This window comes from Vulpes lagopus, chromosome 15 (genome assembly GCF_018345385.1).
Source record: "Vulpes lagopus strain Blue_001 chromosome 15, ASM1834538v1, whole genome shotgun sequence".
NCBI lineage: Eukaryota > Metazoa > Chordata > Mammalia > Carnivora > Canidae > Vulpes > Vulpes lagopus.
In genome coordinates this window covers 42983713-43003919 of record NC_054838.1, presented here as the reverse complement: position 1 = coordinate 43003919, position 20207 = coordinate 42983713, and the positions used below count along the sequence as shown (strand labels likewise).

Genomic DNA, 20207 nt, shown 5'->3' with positions numbered 1-20207 from the left:
AAAAAAAAAAAAAAGAAGGATAGAAACAGTAGAAGAAATAATGAAATTCTTGAGCACTTATAGATTCAGCACCTGTTTGAGTTCTCATGAAAGATAGGAAGGAAGAGTAAGACTTTCATGTTTCCTCCAGAGATACTACAGTTTTGTTTGAGCAGATCAGAATAGGAATTATTAGCACATGGGACAACTGGAGAGTAAAATAGGGTGATGTGTTGAACATAATGGGTTTTACTAGGTGTGGGGGTCCCACAGAGAAGATAGAGGTACATAGGCATGGCATTCCCTTTCTGTTTTGTGAAGTAAGATTGCATCATATTTTTCTTTTTTTTTTTAAGATTTTGTTTATTTATTCATAGAGACACGGGAGGTGGGGGGGCAGAGACACAGGCAGAGGGAGAAGCAGGCCCCATGCAGGAAGCCCGACGTGGGACTCAATCCAGGGTCCGCAGGATCACAGCCCAGGCCTCAGGCAGCACCAAACCGCTGCGCCACCAGGCCTGCCCTGCATCGTATTTTTCAATTAAGGAAAGTCTACTGCTAAAACTAGTTTGATAACCACCTAGATAGAAGGTAGGGGCCTGGAAGGACTGGGAGGAGTTGGATAGCACTGGGAAGAACGTTGGAGAATGAGGGTCCAAGGAGATGGATGTGGATACACTCCAAGTTCATTCTTCATTCTTTCACTTATTCACCAATTTATTCAACAAACCTACAATCCTGAATCCCTTGGACTAGATCAATTTTCTAAAACGCATTCACACAAATTAGGGCAGTAGAGCCAGGGAGTAGCTAAGTTCACAGCCATTGAGGTTAGACTGCATGGAATCAAATCCTATCTCTATCACTTGTTAGCTGTGACTTGGGCAATTTACTTCTCTTTTAGGAGGCTTGGCTTCATGATAATTATCACACCTATCTCATAGAGTTGCTGAGGCTTACATGACATAAGATCTATGATACATTTATCACAGCACTTGGTATATAGTAAGTTTGCAGAAAACATCAGTTATTATTCATTCATAGCACCTGCCCAAGATTTTAGTTAAATATGTATAACACTATGTATATAATTGTTTGATTAATGTCTGTCTCTCACATTAGACTGTAATTTCCACAAAACCAGATTTCTTTCTGCTCATAATTTTATATGCAAGATCTACCCCAGTGCTTAGTATAGTAGGTGTTCAGCACATATGTGTTGAATAAAATAATAAATGACTGGCACAACTGTACACCACACCATACACCAAGGTCCTGTGAATAATATGCATGGCTTGGAAGCTTTTGAGCTTATAAATGGAGAGACTGAGTATCGGTAGCTGGCGGAGGATGGGTGGGTAGTGGATTTGTCTAGAAGCTTCAACTCATGAAGATGGGTTCACTCATTTTGTTTTGCTTATATGATATAAATCAATACAAACACCAATTTTTCTAGAGACTCTTTTTTTCACAATTTATTTATGTGCTTTCTTTTTGCCCATTATTGTTGGCGGGTGTTGATGGCTATTATTGAAAGGAAAGGCTGGAGTCCCCAAACAAATCCTTGGTGTCACCACTGAAAATAAACCGTGAATAGAAAGTAAAAAGTGATTTCGGGGTGGGTTGCTTTTTAAGTTGTTCTAAAAGTTATTCTTAGGAAGGGATTTTGATTTGACAAGGGTTTTGAGCAATGGTAACATTAACAATATGAGAATATTTTTAAAACATTCATTTGGTATTCTAGAATGTGTGTGGGCTTTTATAAATCAAAATATACAAGTTTTCACCCCATCAGATTTGAGACTATTGAGGATTGTTGAAGTTGTAGGAGAAACAGGCCAGCTCATGAACAAATGGTGGAATAGTAAATGTGCAATTTTTTGGAGGACAATTTGCCAATTCCTAAAAGAAAGAAAGAAAGAAAGAAAAAAGAAAGAAAGAAAGAAAGAAAGAAAGAAAGAAAGAAAGAAAGAAAGAAGAAAGAAAAGAAAGAAAGAAAGTGAATATAACCAGCAATTTTACTTTTAAGAATTTAACATTCTTGAAAATGTTTTCCAAAATAAATGTACTGGAAAATTCACTATAGAATTGCTGGTATCAACTCCAAACTGAAAGCTACCTAAATGATCATCATTAATCATCAATAATCATCAATGTACTAAACTGGTACATTCATACAATAGAATATTGCACAACTTTAAAAGAAGGTCTATGTGTGCTAATGTGAGAAAATCTCCATCATGAAGTAAAAATGAAAAAGGAGACTACATAACAACCTTAGAGTATAATCTCTTTTTTTTTACAAATGAACAAGTATATACATACACATAACCACACACATTCACATATAGGTACAGGAATTTTTCTAAGAGAAATTTATGAGACATTAAAGGCAATTGCTTTTCTGGTAAGAGACAAGTAAGAAGAATTTTTACTTTCCTTATTATACATCTTTGTACTCTTAAAATTTTCTATGTTCATATACTACTTTTTGTTTAATCTTTCGTTTTGAGCTCATTTTAGTGGATATATAGGGAATCAGAATGTGAGGCATTTACCCCTTTATGCTTTTCTGAATTAAAAAAAAACAATAAAATTTATTTTTAAATAGTCCTAATACATAACTATATTTCATATGGAGATCAAAAAAGCACCAACTAATTCCATTACTAAGTGAGATATTGTATGTAAGAGCTCTAGCATAGGGATTAGCAAATTGGGGACTGTTTAATCAATGTTAATTCTACCTACCAACTTCTGAGTTCATTCTCTACCACTTCTCAGGTGAAATCTTGGAAGCAACAACTATGTATTTACTCATTTTTGCAGCCCCAGTATCCAGCAATAAGTCTAGTTCATAGTAAACACTAAGTTGAACTGAGCAGGGACTTTCAGATTAGCAAACTTGGAATGGTAGTGAAGAGAAAAATTCATCGAAAGAGAGCGAAGGCATCAGCAAATGCTCTCCCCCAAAAGTAACATAAAGTTGAATGAAATTGAAAAATACCAACCATTCCATTGCCCTGGAAATTAAATAAATTCATCCAGTAATGTTTATGCTTGAAAAATTACTGAACATCAATTATTTGTCTCTCTCTACTGACTTTAATGCTGTGTGCTTGCAAAGAGGAGAAGCAAAGGGCCCAACAAAAACTAAAATCCAAGGCAGACAAGAACCACCTAAACTTTAAATGGGTTCTCTATCTACCCACAATTCCAACTCCAAAGAACTGAGGAGTTAATGATACTTAAGCACAACCTCTGTCCAAGCATCTGCTGACTTCAAAGCTAATCAGATTTAGAGCTGACCCCTTAGCAGCCAGCCTTCAAAATAAACACAAGGAAGAAAAAAGAGCAGAAACCTTGGCAGCCTCACACTACAGGGAAAACAGATTTCACGGATTTAGCCCAGGCAAGTTACTAAACAAAAGAGCAAACCAAGGGATGCCTGGTTGAGAATCTGCCTTTGTCTCAGAGTGTGAACCCCAGGGTCCAAGATCAAGTCCTGTACTGGGTTCCCCACAGGGAGCCTACTTCTCCCTCTGCCTATGTCTCTGCCTGTCTCTGTGTGTGTCTCATGAATAAATAAATAAAATCTTTTTTGAAAAATCAAGCCAAGAAAAAAACAACCTTGGATGAGGGAAGGACCTGAACCCAGAGTTGTTTCAACATATGCTCAAAAATTTCCAGTTTTTAACAAGAACAACAAAATGAGACATATAAAGAAACAAGAACGTATGACCCATTCTCAAAGAAAAGTCAATACACATTATCTTGAAGTGTCTCTAGATGTGAAATTTAACAAATAGACTTTAAAGCAGTTATTATAAAAATGTTCAAGCAGGGCTGCCCGGGTGGCTCAGTGGTTTAGCGCCACCTTCAGCCCAGGGCGTGATCCTGGAGACCTGGGATCGAGTCCCATGTCGGGCTCCCTGCATGAAGCCTGCTTCTCCCTCTGCCTGTGTCTCTGCCTCTCTCTCCTCTCTATGTATTCTCATGAATAAATAAATAAAATCTTTTTTAAAAATGTTCAAGCAATTAAAACAAATCATGTTTAAATAATTAAAGAGAAATTGGACAAAATGATTCAACAAATGGAAAAATCTCAACAAGGAGGTAGAAATTATAAAAAAGAACAAAGTTGAAGTTTTGGCATTGAAAAGTGCAATAAATGATATAAAATATTCACTAGAGAGTCTTGACAACAAATTCAAGATGGCAAAAGAATCAGGGAACTTGAATATAGATCAACAGAACTATCCTATCTGAAAAAGGGGGGGAAAGCTTGAAGAAAATAAGCATAATCTCAGAGGCCTGTGGGTCAACATCAAGTCTATTAACAGGTGCAATAGTAACCTGCCAAAGGAGAAAAGAAAGAAAAAGGGACAGGAAAAAAATGTTTAAAGAAACAATGGTCCAAAGTTTTCCAAACTTAATGAAAAACATTAATCCACACACCAAAGTAGCATAATGAACCACAAGTAGGATAAATACAAAGAATCTATACATAGATACATTGTTGTCAAATTGTTAGGCAAAGAGGTAATATTGGAAGCAGGTGAAAAAAGACTCATCACATTTGTGGGAGCATTGACATGATTAACAGTCAACTTCCCATCTGAATGGAGACGAGAAGACAGTGAGATAATATATTCAAAGTGCTGGGGCGAGTGGGGGGAATGCAAATGGAGAATACCCTATCCAGCAAACTATCCCTCAAAAAAGGAAGGTAAGTAAAGATGTTCTAGATAAATAAAGAATGAGTGAGTTTTTTGCTAGCAGATTGTCTAGCATTGGCTAGAATCTTCAGAATAATATTTAACGATAAGTGGTGAGAGCAGACATTCTTGCCTTGCTCCCAATCTTATGAAGAGATCATTCAGTCTCCGTCCTATTTAGCATGGCATTAGCTGTGGATTTTTCTTAGATAACCTTTAGCAAGATAAGGAATTTCCTGTCTATTCCTAGTTAGTTGGAAATTTTTAATTTGATAAGTACTAGATTTTGTTAAATGCCCTTCTGTACCCTTTGAGATGGTCATGTGGTTTTTGTCCTTTATTCTATTAATATGTTTTACTTATTTACATATTTTTGAGAAAGAGAGAAAGCTCTTCAGTGGGCGAGAGGGGCAGAGGGGGAGAGAATCTTAAGCAGGACCCATGCTCAGAGTGGAGCCTGATCCAGAGATCAGTCTCAAAAACTCCAAGATCGTGACCTGAGCTGAAAAATAAGGAGTTGGGTAAGGCTCCCCAGCATGCATTTATTTTTTAGTGTTAAACCAACCAATCATAGGATAAATTCCATTAGGTCATGTTGTATAATTCCCCTGGTATATAGCTCTCCTTATAATTCTGTTTGCTAATATTTTGTTAGGAATTTTTTGCTAATATTTTGTCTACATTTATGAGGAATACTGGTCTGTAGGTTTGTTGTGATGTCTTTATCTGGCTTTGGTCTTGATGTTCGCCTCATAGGATGAATTTGGAAATATTCCTCTATTTCCCAAAAGATTTTGCAAAGGATTGGAATTATTATTATTTTAGTCATTTATAGAATTTATAAATTAAATAATTTGAGCTTGGACTTTTCTTCAAAGGAAGATTTTTAATTTTAATATTTTTTATTGAAGTTTGATTTAGGGGGAAGATTTTTAAATGCTAATTCTATTTCTGTATATTTTATAGGTCTGTTCAAATTTTTATTTATTTTTAAGTGAGTTTGGGTAATTTCTTTCTAGGAATTTGTCAATTTCATTTAAGTTGTCTAATATTTTGACATAAAATTTTTTATACCCCCCTTATAATCCTTTTAATATTTGTGTGATCTGACTGATGTCCCATCTTTCATTCCTGACTTTGGTAATTTGTGCCCTCTCTCTTTGTCAGACTAGATGAAGTTTTCTCAATTTTGTTAATCTTTTTCAAAGAGCCAAATTTTGGTTTAATCTATTATATATTATTTGTTTTCCGCTTCTTTGAATTTCTGTTCCAATCCTATTTTTTCCTTCTTTCTGCTTGCTTTAGGTTTCGTTTCCTCTTTGCTTTCTAGTTTCTTAAGGTAGAAACTTATGTTACTGGTGTGAGACTTGTCTTCTCTCTTCACATAAGTATGCAAAGCTCTAAATCCCCTCTTAATTACTTCTTTAGCTGTATACCATAAATTTCGGTATGTATTGTCTCCATTTTTATTCAATTCAAAGTATTTTACAATTTATCTTGTGATTTCTTCTTTGACTGACAGGTTATTTAGAAGTGCCCTATTCATTTCCAAATGTTTGCAAGAATTTGCAAGATTTCTTTTATTGATTATATTAAATTGAATTCCATTGTGATTGGAGAATATACTTTGCATCCTATCCATTCTTTTAAATTTTAGATTTATTTTATGCACAGTCTACTGTCTATCCTGAGGAGTGCTCCACACAATCTTGAAAAGAAGGCATATTAGTTGGAATGTTCTGTAGATGCCAATTAGATCAAGGTGGTTGATAGTGTTGTTGAAGTTTTCTCTATCAGGGGAACAGATGGAGATGGGGAGAGAAGGATATGGGGAAAAGACAAAGGAAAATCTGTAATCATTGTCTCTTAGATCCCTTTAACTGTAGCTGACAATTGCCTTATGAAATAGAGACAAGACACCAATAATAGAGGATTGATATTTACCTTCTGAATCTTTGTTGTAGAAAACACCATGTGGATGCAAAGAGTAGGGTCGGGAAGCAAAGTTCTTCAAATGAATGACAATCACATCACCCACTTCAGCCCTCAAGATAGGGCCCAGGAATCCGAGCCAGGGAGGTTTGGGAATCTCTGTGGAATAGGTCTCATCTGTATAATGTCTGTAAACAGCCTTTTTGTAAAGACCACCTATCCTGTTGGGCCCTCTTTCGAGAAATAAGGTTGCAAGCCTAAAAGTAAGAAGGAAATATTTTATAATTATATGACATTAAGAGAAAATCCTAATAGCTTACTGTAACAGTTCATAAAGTACTAGCATGTATGATTTCTTATTTGGTGTTGGAAATAACCCTGTAATCTCAGTAGAGATGGTGAGATTATCTTCAATTTATTGATAAGGAACCTGAGGCCAAGAGAGTTAAGTGGCAAGTCAAAAGACACAAAGAGTATTCACAACAAAACCAAAGCTAAACAGAATACTCTAAAGTCTCACTGTCCATTTGCCCCTTTTCATTCAACACATTCCCCTTCACGTTTTCATTCAACAAACACTTAGCATGTATTTTATCACGATCCCAGCACTTTGCTACGTGCTATACAAGGATACAAAAGAGTTTATGGCCTAGTGGGAAAATTAGGTAATGACATACAGCAGTATATGATTAAGTGCCATTTGAGTTGCTAGAATCACACCAGGTCTGAGAGGCTCTGTATTGACTAATGGATTTATGTTTGCTTCAGTAAGGTTGGGGGAAGCACTATAGATCAAAAAGCCAAAGACAAGATATTTTCAGGGCCTCATCCTCATTTCCTCAAAGAGATTATCCAATGTTTGTATACCAGTGACTCAGATATAAGCTCCTAAGAAGTTCCTACTACAAGGCTCCCCAGCAGTCTCTAGTTTGAATGGCAGCTTTGCCCACCCTACAGACTTTTCAGGATGATGGAGCCAGAAAGCAGTGTGTCAAGTGGCCAGACAAGCAGCCCACCATGGAGCAGAAGATAGAAGTGCAGGCAGATGGAGGAGAGGGTGCCTGGGTCAAGCAGGGGACAGGGATCCAGTGCTCAAGTCAAATCAGGAGCAATCTTCTTTGGTGCATCTAGCCCAGCTTTGGTACATTTCTCCAGGCTCATTTCCTCATACCCTCTTTGCCTACTTCCCATGGCCTCACCCTTCCATTAGGCATCATGCTCAGCCTTCCCAGAACATGCTGCATCCTTTCAGCATTCCAAGACTTGCACACATTCTTTTCCTGTGTCAAGATGGTATCCCTCATTCTCTATCTGCCAAGCACCCTTCCAGATCAGTTCAAACTCTTCCTCCTTTCCCCTTCCATACGCACACAGATCAAGCACTAATAACATACTTGCCAAAACGTGTTACAGTAAGGTATGTATATCTCTGGTTTGTGAGCTAATTGAAGACAAAAATCCTTCAAATACCTTTTTTATTGTAATGCTGAGTAATTGCCTGGAAATGTTGGTGCTTAGTGGCTTTGTAATAAAGAAAAAGAAAAGCCTTGAATTTGATCCCAGATTGGCAAGTGATAATTTTGTAGACTATATTTGCAGAAAAGTCTGTGTTGCCATACCCAACTTTGAATATTTTCTAGGCCCAGGATGGTAAATAGGTTTTAACTTGTGCATCAAATCTGACTGGTTGGTAGTGACTGCTTAGAAAAAAAAGTCAAGTTTGAGTTCAGTCAGAGGGAAGAATTAAACACTCAGGTTGTCTACTGTGGATGTGGGGTTGGAGGCATACTTGGTGCATAGTTGCTCTCTTTCCTCTACACAGGCAGCCAGGTAACATCTTACTTTGAGGTCTCTGGGTGTGGCCTTCTCTACAACTGGATGACATAGTACTACCAGTACTGGCAGACCATACACCAAGTTGTTGTGTCGTAGCAGCAATAGACAGGGAATGAACTCCTGTTCATTTGTCAGGTCCCCTTTGTAACCAAACTACAGAAGACATTATATCTGATGATGGCTGGGTCCAGGGTAGAGTTGGTGGACACTGGAAAATATCCAGTGATCCTCCCTGAAACCCAACCTGTGACCTTATGAGATTTGATTGCTGGACCTGCCTTCCAAAGACTTTTTTCTTGCTCCCAGGGACCTTGCTAACAAACAGGGTTTGCAGCTGCCTTACTTTTTTGTAATTTATAAACAGAAGCTCACAGTATAACAAAATTTAAAAGAAAAATATTTAAACATACGTAGCATGGTTTTAAAATCAAATTGTGAAGTGATTTCTTCACATCATTACTTCCTTGCTCGAACCAGCTGGGGCATCCAGCCTACTCTAGACCACCACAGGCTATGGTCAACCCTGTCAGCGATAAAGCCCCTTTTAAAGAGACTGGACTTGGCCTCAGAAGCAGGGGAACTTCCGGGGGTCCTCAGCTAAGCCAAACTAAGATGTGGAGCCACTAGGCCTTAGCTCTAAAGAGCATTGCAACATCACCGGGGAGCTGGATAGCATTGCTGGGAGGATAAAATTAACTGGAAATGACTTTGGGAGTGGAGAAAATCGCAACTTCCGGAACTTCTCTGAGGGCAAGTACTGTATATGTTTGGAAAGGATTAGCTTCCTCAGATGGGGTTTGAGAGGTGGAAGGAGGAGACCTCAGGGGATGTGTGCAAGTAGTCACTGTAATCTCTTCCAAGAAAGATTGTTCCAGTGAGCTGTAGAATAAATCGCTTCTTCTTGTGACCAAGGAGATGGTAAAAACTGCCACCACCAGGCCACCTTCTCTCCTCAGGGCTCAGCCTTGTCTCCAAATAAGAGTTGAACAAGTATTTTTCCAAATATCAGTTGAAGGAGCCCCAATATTATTTATTTTCCCAGAGCACCAGATTACTGGCTGCTCAGCACCCACATGTGTCAACCCTGGTCCTGCCCTTGGAGTGGAGTCAGTAAGCAGGAGGTTCCTAAAACAAATGGGAAAACCATGGGCTGAGGCTCCCCTCAGAGGAGCCAGGAACCACAGTACTAGTCTTCCCAGAGGTAGCAAAGCTCTTTCTTTCCAACCTGCTAGATTCAGCACCCAGATAATAGGACTTACAAGACAGGAATCCTGGCAAAAGGGTTGAAGTATTAAAATTGATTTTGGTAGCAAAAACCTGGAAAGACCAAAATTCTCTTCAACTGGTGGCTGGATAAGTAAATTATGGTACCCTCATACCACATAGCCACACAACAGAATGAGGTAGTTCTATAGGTGACAATATGGCATAATCACCAAGACACTACATGGAAAATTGCAAATTGCAGATTAGCATATAAAGTATGATTCCATTTCTGTGGGGGTTTTTTTAAAGATTTTATTTACTTATTCATGAGAAACACAGAAAGAGAGGCAGAGACACAGGCAGAGGGAGAGGGAGAAGCAGGCTCCGTGCAGGGACCCCAATGCGGGACTTGATCCCTGGTCTCCAGGATCACACCCTGGGCCGCAGGCAGTGCTAAACCACTGGGCCCCCGGGGCTGCCCCATTTCCGTGTTTTTTCAACAATGTGCTTATATACATATATGCAAAGAAAATAAGACATTTGGAAACTGGCCATGGAAACTATAAGAGTATAACCTCTGGGTCATGGGCTTGAGGCCATAGGCAGGAGCACGAAGGAATGAGAAGTTCACCCTCTTCCGACCTTGGGAGTGTTTTATTCTGTACCTCATTTACTTTCACAATAAAAAAACAAGCTCACATCTTAGTTAGAAAAGGTGCAGGCTGTTTGACAACTGAGTGGCCAAATTTCTCTTCTTGTGGGCCTTCTCCCTCTGAAAGCATAGCTCCCTCCACAAAGCGTGCTGTTCGGGTGAGTTCTCCTCTGTGGGGGGCTGGGCGCCCTGAGGAGGTAGCATAGTGCCTGTGGCCTGAGTTGGAGGGAAGAGAATCACTGCTCAACCTCTGGCTTGTCAAGTCCACTTTCAGGTGTCGGAACTGAGGACTTGGGGCATATTTGGGTGTGTGCACACCCCACCTCCTCCCTCTGTATATCCACTGAGCCTGTGTGTGTCTGCCCGGGAACAAGAGTTTGCCTCTTCTGCTCTGTGAAGCAGAAGCCTAAACTTCCCTGTGCAAGATAATGGGATAAAAAGTCCAGAAGCTTGACACTGAGGCTTCTTGATAGAAGCTCTTATGTTTCTTAGCCTCACTTGAGGCCTGGATGGTCATGCAACACACTTTTAGCCAATGGGATATATGCATGTGTCATTCAGTGGTACTTGTCTGGACTCAGCTGGCAGAGACCCTTGTAGTTTTTTGCTCTTCCCCTTATTCATGCCTGAAATGGAGATCTGATGATGAGCTTCAGCAGCCATCTTGAGAGAAGGGGGAAGAGGGTCATACCCTATGGATGGTTAAGTGGAAAGCCAAAGGAATCTGGGCCACTGAAGATTGTTAACCTCTGACTTTCTTTTGCATAAGCCAAAAAAATACATTTGAGCCAGTGTTTTCCAGGCTTCTGTTAACCAGCAGTTGAATACAATCCTAATTGAACAGGCTGTTCAGAAGGAGGAGGAGGAAGAAGCAGAGGAAGAACTGAGTCATCCTCAGGCTGGCTAAGCAGCCCTAGAGCAAGCAGAGTTACCTGGCTTTAGAGCTGATGCTGGGCCACCCAGTAAGTCAATGACAAGGGAAGGATTAGATTCAAAATCACTGGTGTCTCTCTAGGCTCAGCCTGATGGATGAAAAACTAAAATGAGGTTATTCATAGGGAGTGCCTTGTCATTCTAATGGCTCTGCAGGAAAGATGGACATCTGAGTCTCCACCGCACCACTCTGCTCTGAGCTCCCAGCGTATGTGTGCACACGCGCGCAAGTATAAACACACATGCAAATGCATGCTGAGTAAGAGTTCCTTATCACACGAGTTGTCTGGCAGAGCCACCCAAAGAGGCGAGCATATCAGAAGGAGGGAAATATTTGTTGACTTCCCACAGAACTTCTTACATATGCTGCATATTTTAGCATTGAGTTATATATATTGACTTGTTTTGCACATTCCTGGACAAGTCTCAGTCTTACCACATAGACAGCCAATAGTCACCCCGAGAGATTAGGTTGTCTAAAACAAATGTTCCCAAATGTCCACCCATGTATCAGCCGGATCAGAATTATTTGGGACATTTGCCAAAGATTTATGTTCCCAGGCCCCAGGCAACTGAATCAGACATTCTGGCGTGGCATTTGTATTTTCCCTAAATTCACCAAATAATTCTTAGAGGGAGTTTCCCTGTGCTTACCCATGCTGACTCTTCTTTCCTCCCAGCAGAAGGGAGAACAAAGAGCTTTTGCAGATAGATGGAGCCATGGGATTTTGGCAAGCGACATGTGTCACTTCTGGGCCAGGACATTTAATTGCCATTACAAGACCCCATAACACTATGGTTCAGGGAAAGCCTCCAGTGAAGTTAGTGAAGCTTCAAGATCCCAGCAGCCTGGTTTAATAGTTCTTCCAAAAGGCCAGTTGTCTTGGAGTCATGTGACCCTCTATGAACCTGAGTGGGTGAAAAATACGCCTCTGATATCTAGGGGTTGTTTGTTGCTAGAGCGCAACCTAATCTGGTCTAACTAATACAATGCTGAATGTACATACAAGTCAGGAAATCACTTTCCATGGTACTCAGTACAAAACAAAAGCCATAGTAGCTATTTGAAACTAGAACATAGTCACTATTTGAAACCACAGGAACTATCCAAAGTGGAAAAGACAGGGATAGGTGAAAGTAAGAGAAATCCATCTTTTTAGTGTCTCTGCAGCAAATCACTCCTAAGAACACTTTATGCATTTGTAACAGTGGGACAGAAGCTCCATCTCTTGTGAACCCTAGAAAATGCAACCCTTGCCCAAGAAATAAAAGTGGGTGACTTCAAGGAAGGCATCCACAGAAAGCTTCTGACATAGCTGTAGAGCACTTGTTAGAATGCCTGTGCTCATGGGCTTCATAGTATTTATAGTGTAGCCACAGGCTTGCCCCCCTGTGAGGGACTGAGCAATCACTACCCCTCAAGTTCAACCCCAACCAATATTCTAATACTTTGACTCAAACTGAGGAAATATCTATTTTATGCTGTAAGGAAATCCAGTTGGGCTGGAAAGTTTCCATATTAGAAACTGCTTTAAAGACAGAATGAGGATGTAGAACATTTACATTGCCAAAGCCAAGAGCAATACCATGAAAGGAGATGCCTCCTGAGAGCAGGTGAGACTGACCATTGTTAGAAGAAATCTTCTCGTGAGAATCATCTAACCAGTGCAGAGATGGGTTTCGGGGTCAGATTCTAAGGAGTTGGTGGCCCACAGTGGGTGTGCACCTCACCAGCACCGCTGTCCCCCACAACCTGAATCTTTCAGTCAGATCTTTTCCCCATCCATTCAACCACTGAGCAATTATTAAACCTCTACACTATATGGGACCTTAAACTAGAAAATGGGGCCGAGACGTATGAATGTCAATCCCTGCACTCAGGAGATTTACCATCTGGCTGGGAAGACAAAACAATCACATTGGAGAGTAAATAGCAGACCAAGTTTTCTATATTGTGACAACTGCACCATATAGATCCTGCAGGTCTGAGTGTATAGAGGCGAGATGGTGTGAAGGCAAGCAGCAGCAGAGGCTATGGTCAGAGCAAATGTGTGAGACCATCATGGTCACAAGAAGGACAAGCCACATTGTTGCCTGAGCTTGAGAAGGGACGTTGAGAAAATAGGATTAGATTGGGGCAAGGGCTACTTGGAAAAAAGAGGGCAGAGACGGTGATTACCTGTTGTACTTGGGCATAGCCATGCCCTCCCTAATTAGATTGATATATTTTAAGCCATCCAAGCAATGCATCCCTTTACACAGCCTCTTGCCCTGATTCCCCTGGCACCACTCAGGTCTTGAGTTCTTCCTCCTCCCACTTCATGTCTACAAAAGCCCATAAGAACCCACACAGGGGGGTTAAAAACAAATTTACGCAGTAAATAGAAAAAAGAATGAACTTGAATCCCAGCTTCCTTACTTGATGCTGTGAGATCTTGGAGAAGTAATGTCTCTGAACTCAGTTTCCTTGGCTAAAAACTGGTGACCATGACAGGACCATCATGAGGAGTAAATAAGACGGTGGGAAGCCCCATGAACAGCATCTGGGAGAGTGAGTGCTCAGTCAGTGGGACTTATGGCAAAGCTCTAATTAGAAAGATGGAAATGTGACCATTTGTGGTCTCTTTCCCACAGAGCTCCTGCTGTCCAGAGACCCCTCGTGATAGGAAAGCTATCATGATGACTAACATTTCTGGCATGCTAACCCAGAGCCAGGCACTGCATCTGGGCACATTTACAGATCCTGTGTCATCTGAGCCGCCTGATCCCCTCAAAGGGTGGACTGATAACGACTTCCAAAGATAATTCCCAGTCCTAATCCCCTTATTTGGAAAAAGGGTCTGCAGATGTTATTAAGTTAGGGATTTTGAGAAGAGGAAAAAGATCAGACACACATAGAAAAGGTGATAGGAAAATACAGGCAGACACCAGAGCAATGCCACCAGAACCAAGGATTGCCAGCAGCTTCTACCAGAAGCTGGAAGAGTCAGTAAACAGATTCCCCCTTAAAGCCTCCAAGAGGGAATGTGGCCCTGCCGACCTCTTCATTTTAGGCTTCTGCCTCCAGAACTGGAACAGAATAAATTTCTGTTGTTTTAAGCTGCCCAGTTTGTGGTAATTGTTACGGCAGCCCCTGGAAACTCTTAAATCCCCAAAGCAAGTACTATCATTATCCTCATTTTACTCATGAGCTTATTGAGGCAAAAAGAGATTCAATTACTTACCCAGTTGGTAGAACAAGAATTGTAAGCTTGTCAGTTGATGTGAGATGCCCCCCACCTACATTCCCTAGCCAATCCGGCTGCCGTAGCATCTCTGTTAGACCACAGCTGGGCTACACTTGGCTGAGGAAACCCACGTTGGGCTGCTGGCCCCCCTGACCAGGGACAGGACATCTCTCACCCCCTGCCTGGCATGGAAAGCTTTTATGACAATGCCTGGAACAAGAGTGAGGACGCAGGGATACTTAGCTGTTATACTGCCTGTGAGTTCTCTTAAATCCCACTAACTAGGACTTGGGGCTCCACTCTCTAGAGGTGGAAAAAGGAAGAGGGAGACTAAGAGGGTGTTTGTGAAGGTTGAGAAACAGGGAGAACTGAGGTAGGGGAAGGTGGGAGGGACTGCCTGCTGTCTTATAATATTCACGTTCCCTTCTTTCTTAGTAACAGAATCATATTCCACTTTTACTCAGAAACAAAAACACAAAACTAAAAGACTATATTTCCACCCCCTCCTTTTTGTTGCTTTGATTATCCAGAGAGATATACATAGAATTGGTTGTAGGGGGTTTCCATGAGAGCCCTTTAGAGGCCAAAGGGCTAATGCCGCAGGACTTAGACCTTTCTACCTTCTCTCTTCCTCTTACTTCTTGGCACATAGACATGAGGGCTGAAGTTCTAGCAGCCATACTGTGACCATAAACTTCCTTGAGGAGTGAAGTCACATGCTAAGGATCATAGGTCAAAAATATAGAAGTCCCCCCAAAACCTATCATACTACCTGTCTCACCAGGCTGGGACTGTTCATCTCTGGGATTGCTTTATGATAGAATACAGAAGCTCGTTTAAGCTGTTCTATTCTGGTCTCCACTTGCCAGACAGCCCAAATCAATCACTATCTAATCTAAGGAATAACAGCAGCCCCGAGATATTCATATGGCATCAGACCCAACACATGATTTCTCTGCTGATCCAACAGAAGTTGGAATTTGAAAGTCACCCTCTAAGATCAAGCCTAAATGAGATGATACCCTTCCCTTTATTTAAAAGCCTACAGAAGACTCTGTCTTCCCCTACCTGCTTCCCTTCAATCGGTTCTTGTTCCAAACAGATATATAGGTCTTTCCCTTATGCCCATCCTAGGGTCCGCTTCAAGGGGGTACCCAAAATCCTTTGTCATCAACTGGGCTGACACAGTGATATGGTTAAGTAAACTTCTTAACAGACCTAAAACTTGGGGTTTGAGCAATGGTTGGCCTCACTCATGTCCAAGGGTGGTTCTAGTTAGCACATGTGAAAACTCTGCATTTCACTGGGAAGAAAAATCCTGCATGTGTTTTGGTTGCCTAATGAGGTCTTTGATGAGAATTGTAGCTTTAAATAAGGTGACCCCAGCACTCTGGTTCCATTAAAGACTAGGCTTTACCACCGAAGCACAGGCACACCTTAATTAAGCACTTTATGAGCCAGAACAGGATAGGCATGAATGGATCAAATGCTGACAGCATCCCCAGGCAAATCAAAGGAGCTCAGTGTCCCCAGTAGGCCCAGTAGGGAACGGGGGAATATATTCATCTGGGTAAAATATTTCTAAATAGGATATAATGCCTAAATTTCATGCTTTCTAGGAAATGTTAGTGTTTACAGTTTAAGTTATATTTCTAAGCTCTGTGATTAAGCAAAGGCACCAAGATGGAAAATTAAATTGTACCATCTGACTGCTATGGAGTCTTGGCAAAATGATCTCAATTTATTTCCTATCTAATCTGTGTGAATCAGGATTTATTAGGCTCTTGGCACTGCCTAATTTTGGTTTCCAAGGTTTTTACATCACAGAAACTTTGGCACTCACCATTCTGTTCCCTTCATTTTTGCCATTCTCATAGTCAAAGATTAGGCAACAGGAAAAACTAAATTGACAAAGTGATTAGTTTTTAATGATCTAAATGAATACATTTGTGCTCAGTCTTCCATGGATTATCGGCACAGTCAAAGCTCAGGGTAGAGGGCATGATTAAACATACTCTGGGCCTCCCTCTCTGCCAACACAGTGATTATCTTTCAGCTGCTGAGGCGACCAGTGTACCTCAAATACCCACACAGTAATGTAGAGAGAAGAAAATGCTGCGTCTAAGGCTTAAGGAAGATGCCAAGCTCCATGAACAGTGAGGAAGGAAACAGATCAGAATAAGCCAGAGTTGTGGGAAAATGCTTTTTGCATGAAGAATTGGAGATAATTCTTAAAGAACAGGAGAAAAATGGACGGGCAAAGAAAAATATAGAATACTTCAAAATTTGTCATATATCTCCACTCTCAGATCTTCTCCAAGTTGGATTCCTAGACTGAACATTTACAAATCATCTCTCTCATACCATTGTAAAAATCTTTCTAGAACTGGAGACTCAGGTAAGTTTTTCATTCAGTTTCAAAAATTATTTTTGAATTCTTGGAATGATGCTTCTCAAGTGACTTTAGGGATTATAGTTCAAGTCCCTTGTAATACAAATTAAGGAAATTGATGTTCAGAGACGTTGCATGAGATGTTCAAGGTTTCATAGCAAGTTGAGGGCAGAGCAAGGACTGAAATCAGGTCTCCTGAGTCCTATTTCAGGCTCTTCCCACTCATAGTGAGATACTAGGTACCTGGCTCTCTAAATATCGGGCAGTTGTTTGGGTCTGAATATCTTCAACAGCAGACTGTCCTCAGAAGTCCCAGAGGCTTAATGAGAGGCATGGTCACATTATCCAAGATGATTCCTTGCTACTGGGGAAAAGGCACAAGATAGACTACACATACTGAACTCCATAAGTCCCACAATTGTGGCATCTTCACCTGTGACACCTGTGGCAGCTGTGACACATGTGAATCACATGTATTCTCATAGAGAATGTGTCACATGTGTCCTGTATTCTTCAAGTAAGAGTCAGCAGCCCACTACAAATGTGCCTTCTTAGGGACTTGCCCTGAACCACCTGCCGCACCAGTAGCACTGCCAGACATGATTGCTAATAAAAGCCAATATGCACTAAATAACCCAGGCTTCCCTTTTAAGAGTCAGGAGGCATCTCTGCACAAACACCATCCCTTTACACACTGGAAGGAAACATTTGGGGACTTGGGCATTATGGGCATGATGTCTAGAACCCCAGCTGTGCCTACAGGGCAAGAGTCCTCTCAGGTGGGACCACAGCATTTATTAAACCACCCTATTCTAAGCTGACACCAAACTGTGTCTTAGTCATGCCTATTCTTTTTTTTCTTTTTCACCATAAATATTTTCAGACACTTTATTGTATGTTCTTCAAAGCACCATCTTCTGGCTGAAACAATTAACAGCCCCTAATTTCTTCCTTCACTCAGCTTTGTGGAAAAAGCATTGTAGCATTTGAGTATTTAAAATACTTTGGGAACCCAGGTAACCAGTCTGGCCACTGACACCAGTGATCATTCCAACGTCTTTCTGGGAAGAGTGACCCATGAGACTAAACCTACCTTTGGTAAGAATTGGGACTTTCTAGAAAGTTCTTTTTACTAGAACCCTTGGCTTCCATCAAAGCTGAGTTTAATTCAGTGGGAAAGCATCGCCTTCATTAAGAAACAGGTTACATGGCAAAAAACAAAACAAAACAAAACAAAACAAAAAAACCCCAGGCTCTGTAGCAATGTGACTTTGGTGCTGCCTTTATTCTGTAAACTCCAACAAGTGCTTAATCTCGGGGGTCTTAGTTCCTGGTTTGTAAAGTGGGAATAAGATCATCTGCAAACAATAATGAACTGAAAGTCTCTGGTGGAACTCCTGGGTCGGAATAAATGCTCACAAACAGCTATGCTGACATTTTAGGAGAAAGATAGACTTCTAAGCTTTTTACTCAACCATGTGGAAAGGCAGTCAATATCACATTGTGCTTAAAGACTATTCATTATGCTCAGCATACACATCTTGAACAGTCTTTTGTTCAGTAGCTGCCCACAATGACTATTTTCTATTGAGCCCTTTTTGAGGACAGCAGAACTCAATCTTAGGGAATGATGCCGGCAGTTAGGGTAGCCTCTTAATCCCATTCCATTTGTCACATATGAGATCGAAAGAAGTCCAGAGCTCTCTTCAGAAAGTGCCCCCTGGACATTAAGTTTCCTGGTACAAAGCTTAAGGAAGTGTTTCTTGGCAGCCTGGCTGGCACTATTTTCATCCTTCTATAACCAAACATGACTATGCCACCTTTGTATTGTTAGAAATCTGGAAACTATGTGTCTAAGCCAACTGGGTCTTTGGTCTTCCCCTACGGCAGTGGGACCCTTAAAGACTCATTGGAAGACCCCATGGTATTCCTGAATCTTAGCAACTAACGTTGTTTTTAGAAAATGGAACTTGGATGCTGAATGAACTGGGTTCTGTCTATCAGAAAGAAGCCAGGATATCCAAATATTTGATAGTAGCTGCCAGAACATCTCAAAAGATGTTCTAAGAATCACAAAATTGGAAGTATGCATTACAGCTTCTGGAGCCAGGAGGTGATTTTAGTACGAGCTCCAGGGAACAAATAAGGGATATAAGACACTGGACCCTGAGGGAGAAAGGGAGAGCAAGGGTTGTTTTCTCCAAAAAAAAAAAAAAAAAAAAAAAAGCAGAGACATACAACACTGACACCATCTCACCCAGCTATGCCATGGGCCTGGTGGCTAGAACATTGCCCTCAGATTGAATAAATTGTGGTTGAAACAATCTTCTTACCAGTGAAAAAGCCATTTCTAAGAGTACTTGGGGAAACTGTTGAAATACCGGGCAAATCTATTATAACTATTCCCCCTTTAACCATTGCTAAACCAAAACAAAACATAACTACTTACAGCATGCTTATCTCCAATTATGAAGTTTCATTCCAAAAATGAAACTGAGAAAACAGTGGTTTTTAACAGTAAAGAATTCTTGGAAATTCTCAAATGCTCATCCCAAGAGTTACATTTTTTTTTTGTTTTTTTGTTTTGTATTTTAAAAAACAAGCTGAGTCCAGAACCCCCCGGAAGTTCCTACTGGTGTTCAGTGAAAATTGTCCTTCTATAGAGTAAGCTATTATTCAAGGCACCTGGTTGTGTATAAAGCACTTTACAGTCAAGGCTGTGCATAGATGGCTCAACAAATGCGTAGGGCCAAGAATATCTCTCTTCCACATTACATGCCCACCCTTGTGTGGGCTCTCCAAACAAACACAAACCCCTCCACTTGGTTTAGATCAGGTCACCCCCACTATAGTGACCCAAGGACTATAACCCTCTCCATGTAGAGTCAAAAAGAAACCAAACCCAGGAGTCTGTGGGAACCCCAACTTTACTCACTTGTCTTCGGAAAAACTTCCACCAGTAACAACATTCTTCCCTTGGGGTACATAGTTCCAGTATTCTTCCACAATCCCAATGTGGTATGTTCTGGTAACTGCACCAACCAGCCCAGACAGACCCAGGAATGTGAAGAGAAGGATGCAGTCAGCCTGCTGCTTCCGAGGCATTTGTGGATGTAACTCAAGCAAGCAGCCTGCTCAGGAGGCAACCCTGCCTGTCCCTCCCCCTCACTTGAAGCTAATTATAAATAAGGAATGAACAAGGCCCAGCTCCTCCTCCTTAGGTAGCTTGGGGTTGGGACAGAGGCTGTAACTTGTATAAGCAGAGCACATGCCGAGGGGAGTTGCTATGACAACAAAACTTTTTGCCGGCCATCCAAGAAATGTGCAACTGG

General features: G+C 40.9%; 1 protein-coding gene across 1 annotated transcript in view; it reads right to left on the bottom strand.

The window, feature by feature from the left end:
- HEPHL1 (hephaestin like 1) overlaps positions 1–19980 on the bottom strand; it is a 91949-nt gene extending 71969 nt beyond the window's left edge. The window contains exons 1-2 of the mRNA XM_041730146.1: positions 19811–19980; positions 6642–6886 (exon numbers count right to left, since the gene is read on the bottom strand). Coding sequence (XP_041586080.1) covers positions 6642–6886; positions 19811–19980 — 415 coding nt within the window. The remainder of the gene's footprint in view (positions 1–6641; positions 6887–19810) is intronic.
- Between the last annotated feature and the right edge of the window lie 227 nt (positions 19981–20207).